The following is a 9,342-nucleotide window of genomic DNA, read 5'->3' as shown; positions in this document are numbered from 1 at the left end:
ATGTACTCTAACATGAAATTAGTTATACTGTAACAAGATTTTAATTTATTTCGAATAATTTCACTCAATTTGACTCTACTTGAATCGAAAAAAATTTTAAATCGAATTAAGATGATAAAATATGACTCATTAACTCAAAATATTTTCACTCAATTTAATCGAATACCCACTACTACCCATAATATTTGGGCCGTGAACCTTCTCCAACTCAAAAGGGAGGAAAAAAAGTAAAGAACGGATTCCCGTTGGAAGATGTGGTGGCGGTTAGGGTTTGAAAAGGAGGAGACGAAATAACCAAGATCATTGTCTACTAAATCCTCCAAAACATGAAAACATATTTTACGAAAGAAGAAATAAAATAGAGTAGGCAAAATCAAACGTAATTGTGAATTGAATATGATTGGTTGGTGGGCTGGCATTGCCGGCCTATTAAATTGAGTAATGGGCGGAACTACCTACACTTCACTACTCATTAATGATTTCATAAAGTTGACTGTTGAAGCCCTATTGCATTTGCCCCCACTTAATTGCCTTCTCCATGTGATTCATTCCTTAGCATCTAAGCATCATCACCTAAACCTTACATTCGGGATACCTCATTTTCTTAAATACATAATAATTTTTTTTAAAAATAAAATAACCCAGCAAAATTTTACTAAAATTATTCGGTTTCTTAGCTCATCTTTACAGTTATCAATTTTCATGGTTATTTGAATTGAATCAATTTAAAAAATAACATTAAATTGATTGATCATGAAATACAGATCGATAATCGATTTGCGATTGAATAAATTAATAATAAATAAATAAATAAAATAACGAATCTTATAAAATATTGAAAAAAGAAAAATATAATTTACATGAAAATTGAGTAGAACTAATGAGGAGTAATTTGAATTGAGATAGTTGGATGAAGTGGAGAAATATAAATGTTGTGATGGAAAAAAGGTTGAGTCGGTTCTCCTATTTAATGCATCCACAATACAACCAACCAACCAATTTAATGATTTTATTGGAGAATAAGAAAAGGAAGTAGGCTCAACCTCAATCCCAACACTAGTCGCTATGCGGAATTTTAATTTTAGTTTATAGAATTACTCCTTCAGCTGGGTCCCGCACCCAAAAACCAAACCAATAAAAGAAATTTTGTGCTCAAGTTGAAGAGTGGGGACGACCGAGGCGGCTCATTTTGCATGGGATGTTCTTAACCTACCCAATTCATTCAAACACTTGCACTTTCACGCTTCATACTCATCCCATTTCTGTTGCCTTTTTAGAATCATCACACTTGCTTAGCTATCATCTCCATCCCCTATGAGGACTTCCCCCTCAAATACTGCAATGATGGAGATTCAGGCTAATAAACCAGCTGGGACGGGCATGGTGGTTGGAGGTTTGAGCCCTTTGAGTGAAACTCTATGGAGGGAGAAGACCGATACGGAGTTAATGGGAGATGTATCCGCCAGGCTCACTTGGGAAGACCTCACCGTAATGGTAACTCTCAGCAATGGGGCGACCCAGAAGGTGTTGGAAGGGCTGACTGGTTATGCCGAACCCGGTACACTCACCGCTCTCATGGGCCCTTCCGGCTCCGGAAAATCCACGCTTCTTGATGCACTCTCCAGCCGCTTGGCTGCTAACGCCTTCCTCTCCGGAACCATTCTCCTCAATGGTCGTAAAACCAAGCTTTCTTTCGGAACTGCAGCCTATGTTACTCAAGATGACAACTTAATTGGCACGCTTACTGTTCGGGAAACCATTTCCTACTCCGCTCGGCTCCGTCTCCCCGATACGATGCCCTGGTCTGCGAAGCGGGACCTCGTTGAAGGTACGATTATCGAAATGGGGCTCCAAGATTGCGCTGATACTGTTATTGGGAATTGGCATTTGCGTGGGATCAGTGGAGGAGAAAAGCGGAGGGTCAGCATAGCTCTTGAAATTTTGATGAGGCCCAGATTGCTCTTCCTTGATGAGCCAACCAGTGGCCTTGACAGGTTATGATCTTTCTTCACATCGTCTTTTATGATTTTTGGTTTGTTTTTTCTGACTTGAGATGCATACGGCAGTGCTTCAGCATTTTTTGTAACCCAGACTTTACGAGGCCTGTCAAGAGATGGTAGAACTGTAATAGCTTCAGTTCATCAGCCCAGCAGTGAAGTCTTTGAGCTATTTGATCAGTTATATTTGCTGTCTGAAGGCAAAACCATTTATTTTGGCCAGGCTTCTGAAGCATACGAGGCTAGCCTTCTCAGCCATATTTCTTCCATCACTTGATATCATTTTCAATCCCACTGCAATTATAAATATAATGTCTCTTGGATTGTAAAATGCAGTTCTTTGCTCAAGCCGGATTTCCATGCCCTGCCTTGAGAAATCCATCTGACCATTTTCTTAGATGCATCAATTCTGACTTTGATAGAGTTAAGGCTACTCTCAAAGGATCCATGAAATTACGGGTATCCACTTCGTTTCCCTTTGTTTAATCATCTTCCCTCCTACTTAGGTACACTACACTTTTATAACTGGAAAACAAATTGCCTTGATTGTAATCAGTTTGAGGCAAGTGATGATCCCCTGGAGAAGATTACCACAACTGAAGCTATCCGAACTCTTATTAACTTCTACCGTACATCACATCAATGTTATGCCGCGAAGGAAAAGGTTGATGAGATATCCAAAGTTGTAAGTGCTTCACTAGCCAATCCTCTTATACATTTTTATTTTGCCAAATTAACCTTATTTCTACTCATCCCACTCAACAATCAATTTTTCCATATGGTACAGAGAGGAACCGTGCTAGATTCCGGAGGCAGTCAAGCTAGTTTCTTGATGCAGTCTTACACTTTAACCAAGCGTTCATTCGTGAACATGTCTCGAGACTTCGGCTATTATTGGCTAAGGCTGCTCATATATGTTGTTGTCACTGTTTGCATTGGAACCATTTATCTCAATATTGGAACCAGCTACAATTCAATTCTGGTATTGTTTCTGTATATCTGTTTAGAAAATATTGGTTTTATGTCTGGAAGAACTGTATTTAAGATTGTAAAATCTTGTGAAACAGGCAAGGGGTGCATGTGCTTCTTTTGTGTTCGGTTTTGTCACATTCATGTCAATCGGTGGGTTCCCTTCCTTTGTGGAGGACATGAAGGTAAGTCATGGCCAGCCAGCAAACTTACTAGCCATGGCGGGGATAAACATTTTGACTATCTGATTTTTGCAGGTTTTCCAAAGGGAGAGGTTAAACGGCCACTATGGTGTAACTGCATTTGTTATAGGGAATACACTGTCAGCTATGCCATTCCTCATAATGATAACCTTCATCTCTGGAACTATTTGTTACTTTATGGTTCGTCTTCACCCAGGCTTTGAACATTATATGTTCTTCGTGTTGTGCCTTTATGCGAGTGTTACTGTGGTTGAGAGTTTGATGATGGCCATTGCCAGTATCGTCCCCAATTTCCTCATGGGGATCATCACAGGAGCAGGGATTCAGGTTTCTCTCTCTTCAACCTTGTTCTGCATTATTCCTATTGTATTCACCAGCATTTGGAAGACCTATATATATGCTTGTTTTTTTTTTCTTCAAGTACCTGTGTTGGACATATAGATAAAAGTTCCTCCAAATAAAACGAAAAAATCTGACACTCACATTGCTCCTGGGTGATATCGCTAAAAGGTAGTCTTTATTCCAGGGAATATTCATGCTTGTTTCTGGCTACTTCAGGCTCCCAAACGACATCCCAAAACCTGTGTGGCGTTACCCAATGTCCTACATCAGCTTCCATTTCTGGGCTTTACAGGTGATTAAATATCGCAAATTAAAATTGCAAAAATTATTTCGATATCGGCTCATCAAGGACTAAAAATACGACACCAAGTATATTTTGGTTTCAGGGACAATACCAAAATGATCTGAAGGGCCTGTTGTTTGATAATCAACCACCGGAGCTTCCCAAGATTCCTGGCGAATACATCCTTGAAAACGTGTTCCAAATCGACGTCCGACGGTCGAAATGGATCGATCTAAGTGTGATATTCAGCATGATCATAATTTACCGCATCATCTTCTTCTTGATGATAAAGATCAGCGAGGATGTTACCCCTTGGATCAGAGGTTTGGTAGCCAGGAGAAGGATGCAACAAAAGAATGGAACACAAAATACGATGGTTGCACCCTCTCTCTCGCAATCTCCTTCGCTGAGGAACTATGTCGCAAATCGAGCTAATGGAAGGGGTAAAAGGTAGACAGCAGGGTATGCTTGCATTCATGCGATCGCCTTTGAGTCTCGAGATACAAACAATCCTACAACGACCTCAGTTTCCTAACATTTAATCCTTATGCCTTATTTCATCTATATAGAATTTGCTTTAAAATTATATGCAACAATCTGTATTGTGCGTTTGAAGATAATATATATACAAGCAATGCCATTCATGTATTCCACCAATGGGAGCTATGGAAGATACAAGCTTCGTGATAAACGAACTGCTCATCCGTTATTGCTTCCCGACTATTACTTCATACTTCTAAACTTGTTTAATTTTTTATTCAAAATACAAGGTGAAGGTGATGCCTTCAATCTTGTTTTATAAGTAACATAAACTCATAATATTTATGAGCATTATGATTTGATATACCCATAGTACTAGTCTCTCCATTGTGGATGTTGCGGGTCACATAACACATGATGATTATCATGGACGTGTTTTTGTTTTTTAAAATCACAATTTTTTTTTCAAAACTTAATATTGCCTTCATATTTTAGTATTTTAATATTAATCATACTATTTTATTGAGTGCTTTTATTTACAAATTTTATAATAAAAATTCCTTGAAAATACATACCAACATTATCATACCAAGTCATGGGCAAGAACAATCATAAATATGAATAAATAACATCTACATAATATCATACATAAAAAGTTTATTTTACATCAATTAAATAAAAAATATACACATGCAAATATAACAATCTCATTTTTTATAAATTACCACCTAAATGGATGGCGTGGATGGTCTAAAGCATCTCTATTTTCATCCCTCTTGATTGTGATCACTTCCCCTTCCATGTAAAAAAATAGAAGTAGAATTCACAATTGTATCTCTTGAAAGAAATGAGTGCATCACATCATATGTAAAATTAGGAGGGATATAACTTTTAGGTGTTTCATTGATAAAATACATGTGATGTGGTAATGATAAACAAAATGTTCATAACTTGAATTTTGTAAAAGGTAGATAAAATGCATTTGGTTAATAAGAATGAGATCTCTAAGATGATGGCATAATGGTTTCATTTTATAATTAAGCTACGTAATGATGAGCTTATAAATGAATCATGAAAGTATCCTCCCATCCTCCCATGAGTTCCATCTTCTCTACCTCTTTTATTCTATGAACTAGAAGAAATATTTGTTTCAAACAAACCTAGATCAACATCATAAGGATATCCACTTTGATGTGAGTCTCAAGGCCTAATTTCAAGTCCATGAATGTGATGGGCTTACATTAACTCAAGGCCTAATAATAAGATCAAAGGCCAAGCAAATCAAAGCAAGATTGAACAAGACCACACAAAACTTTATTACAAAGGCTTTAGACGTGCGTACGAGGGAAAAAGAGAATCAAGATTCATTTTCTTATTTTCATTAAAATCAAGAAACTAAATCTTGGTCCAATTATGCGGTTTTGGGAGATTTCAAGACTCAAGAAAATTAAGATTTCAAATCTTGGAATTCTTGATCCAAGAAACCGAATCTTGAAGCCGATGCACAATGGATTCCATGTACGAGCTTAAACGAGCCAATTTTGGGAGCGAACGTATAACAAGTCCAAATTCTTGAAAATCAACCCACTGGGATGTCCACAAGTCCATAACGAAGTTTGGAGAAGGACTTAGTTGAATATTAGGCCATATTATCAAGTGGCCCGAATTGTAAACATTTTAATTTTTTTGTCCAATTTTATTTAGTCAGTGGATCAACATGTAAAAATTTTGCCCAAAGAGCCCATTCAAACCCTTGAATGAATTTCCATTTCAATTCCACACTTAGACTTATTTTCACATGTTAATAGTTAGTTATGTTTTTGAGATTGTTGCAACTAGGTCCAGCTAGCCCGTACATTCGTTTTTGATTCTTTTAAAAATTTTGGAAGTTTCCATTTTTGAATATTGGATGTTTTTGATGAATATCATGTATTTGGATCTTTGATTATGTTATTTGATGAATTTGTAAAGTAATTTTTAATAGATTTTGATTTTAGGATTGAATTGTGAAAATGTTAAAATATTAGGGTTGGATAGTGAATTTGATGTTTATTAGGTTCTTTGTGAAGGCCTAGTATGTTTGTATAAAATGTTGACTTGAGGAAATTGGTTAATTTGATGAAATTCAAGTTAAGGGACTAAATTGCAAAAATGGTAAAAGTTTAGGGTAATTGTGTAATATTACAAAGTAAAAGGGTATTAATTGTAAAATAGTTTAGAAATGAAATTTGTGCTAATAAATGAAGAATTTTCAATTTTAGATCAAAATCCCGTAGATACTCGTGGAAAAGGAAAAATAGCGGAAGAGTTCCTGAACCTCTGTAATGACTACAATTCAGTCCAGGTAAGCTCGTACGGTTAAATTTAACATTTGTATTAATTGGTGATTGGTATTATATATATATATATATATTCTATTGTTGGAAATGAATTATTGTTTGAATTATAATATTGAATTGGATATTTGGTTTGAATTGAACGCAGGATTTGAGTACATTTGTGTTTTGGTGTATGACCGGGGTTTGGAGTGGAGATGGTATTGGAGGAAGATTTTGGCATATTACCCAAGTAAACTGAGGTTCAGCATTTGTTATGAACTCTTGTATTTTACTTTCTGTTTGGCGTGATTTGGGTGGATCAGCTCTCACGAGCTTTTGTTGGCATATTCGGAAGGACCAACTCTTATGAGCTTCTGTTGACGATGTACTCTTACCTGTAAGTCATTCTTGGAATGGAAAATCTCGGTAAGGTAATTTGTTTAATGAATTTGAAAGATATGTTATTTATTTTGTATTGATCTAAATAAGAATGTATTTATTTATTGAAGTTGTTAATGATAAGGAGTTTTCTTGGATGATTATTATTGTTTGAATTATTATAGTTAGTTCGATAAGATTTATAGTTTAAGTCGTTTAACTTACTAAGCTTCATTAAGCCTACTTATGTTGTTTAATATCATTATAGATTCTCAAAAGGTTGGACGATCGGATCGGCACTCAAGTCACATTATCCAGCTTATCTCGGTAGTTTTTGAAATGTTTAATTCGGATTATATGGCATGTATAGGCTTTTGTGCAGTTTTGGTTAATGTTTGATTTATGTAAATGTTATGAATGATATTTTATGCAAATAATCAACTTACATATAGATGAGAATGAGGTATTATTGATATGTATGATATATATAATTGAGTTGTTTTGATTGTGGTATCTTTAATAGGTATTTTGATTAGGTATTGCTTAAATGAGTTGTTGAATTGAATTGATGTTTACTTTGTTATGAAATTGTATATACTTGTGGTACCAATGAGGGTACATTGGTTAGGCACATGTTAGGTTGGTTTTGATGTGTTTTTGGCCCGATTAATGTCATTTTGAATTGGTGTTTTGGTTGGTATTTGAGTTTCTTAAGGTCTAAGCAAACTTGAAATGGTAAACTTGTGTTTTAAGGTTCATTTTGAGGCTACACGGCCTAGACACGGGCGTGTGTCTTAGCTGTGTGTGACACACGGCCATGCGACACGACCATGTGTCCCTTATTGGTTCAATGCATACAAGTCAGGCAGTTACACGGCCTAGCACACGGCCTGGCACACAGGCATGTGGATTGGCCATGTGACCCAAGTTAATAAGTTACACGGGCATGGACACGGGCTGGGACACGACCATGTGTCCTTATTTTGAATGTCCATACAGCTTGGCCATATGGCCGTGGGACCCTTGTAGTCCAAAATTTTTAACTTTTTCCTAAAATTTCCAAATGTTTTCGATTTAGTCCCGGATTGTTTCTATAGTATTTTTAGGGCCTCGAGGGCTCGATTAAGGGACATTATGGATTATGGATGTATTTGAATGAAATTTGATTATGTTTGTATTATTATATGATTTGAATGGTTTACTATTTTGTTGGTCTGGTAATGCTCCGTAACCTTGTTCCAGGAACAGATACAGGTTAGGGGTGTTACATTTAGTTGTATCAAAGCTACGATTTAGTCGATTCTCAGATTGAATGTAGTGTGTGAAATGTCTAGAATTACATGCCATATAAATCTATGATAGTGTGATGTGTTTGATCCGATCTAACTTCATTTTCTTATAGATTGTAAATATGTCAGACGGATCTGAACGTGCTGACAATGATAAGGTTAATAGTAATGTACCGACTTCTGATCATGGGATGAGTAGTAATGTTCTGATTCCTTTGGCTCAGGAACATAAGCTTAAAAACATGTTCTTTGGGTATATGAACCAGTGGTTTAGCGAGTTTATGCAAATGAGAAATCCGGCTCAACGATCTCCACCCCTGATTGTACCCCCTGTTGTACCACCGGTTGCACCTCCACCTCCTCTTGTGATTGAACCTAATAGATGCATTCTAATTGAGAAACTTAAAAAATGTGGTACTGAAGAATTTCAGGGCAAATCAGAGGATGACCCGGTTAAAGCTAAGTATTGGCTTCAAAATATTTTACAGGTTTTCGAAGAAATGGCTTGCTGTCCTGATGAATTTGTTAGATGTGCTGTTTTGTTATTAAAAGAGGAAGCATACAGTTGGTGGTCTATGATAGTAGCTGTGGTACCGAGGGGGAAAATTTCCTGGGAATTCTTTCAGACTGAGTTCAAAAAGAAATATGTCGGGAAAAGGAATTTGGAAAAGAAAAAAAGAGAATTTCTCAAGTTACATCAGGGAAATAGATTGATAGCTGAATACGAGAGAGAATTTGTGTATCTCAGTAAATTTGCATGAGAAAGTATACCTACTTAAGAAGAAATGTGTATCTGGTTTGAAGATGGCTTGAATGATGAAATCCGAATAATGATTGGGGGTAATAAAATATGAGAATTTGTCTTTTCTAATCATGGACATAAAATGGAAGAAGTGTACAATCGTAAAATACAACGAGATAGACAGATTCAATAATTTCACAAGAGAGGTTCTTCCAAGTCATTTTCTACATCACGGGCGAAGAAAACTCGTGCTTACGACCAATTCCGAGTCTCTAAGACTTTGACAAATTTAAAACATTCTCAATCTTATCAACACGTCCTTAATGTGGGCCTACGAGACC

The 9,342-nt window shown here is 36.3% G+C and overlaps 1 protein-coding gene across 1 annotated transcript; it reads left to right on the top strand.

The window, feature by feature from the left end:
- The first annotated feature begins 1,057 nt into the window (after positions 1–1,057).
- On the top strand, positions 1,058–4,442 carry LOC107887162 (ABC transporter G family member 11). Its single transcript, XM_016811321.2, has 9 exons — positions 1,058–1,994; positions 2,067–2,238; positions 2,334–2,456; positions 2,554–2,682; positions 2,785–2,979; positions 3,065–3,151; positions 3,224–3,496; positions 3,696–3,803; positions 3,898–4,442. The coding sequence occupies exons 1-9, from the start codon at positions 1,315–1,317 to the stop codon at positions 4,246–4,248; spliced, it is 2,118 nt and encodes a 705-aa protein (XP_016666810.2). The 5' UTR covers positions 1,058–1,314; the 3' UTR covers positions 4,249–4,442.
- Positions 4,443–9,342: the final 4,900 nt, after the last annotated feature.

Source organism: Gossypium hirsutum, chromosome A03, assembly GCF_007990345.1.
Source record: "Gossypium hirsutum isolate 1008001.06 chromosome A03, Gossypium_hirsutum_v2.1, whole genome shotgun sequence".
In the NCBI taxonomy this organism is placed as follows: domain Eukaryota; kingdom Viridiplantae; phylum Streptophyta; class Magnoliopsida; order Malvales; family Malvaceae; genus Gossypium; species Gossypium hirsutum.
Note: the sequence above shows the minus strand (reverse complement) of the source record. Positions and strands in the feature narration are given on the sequence as shown.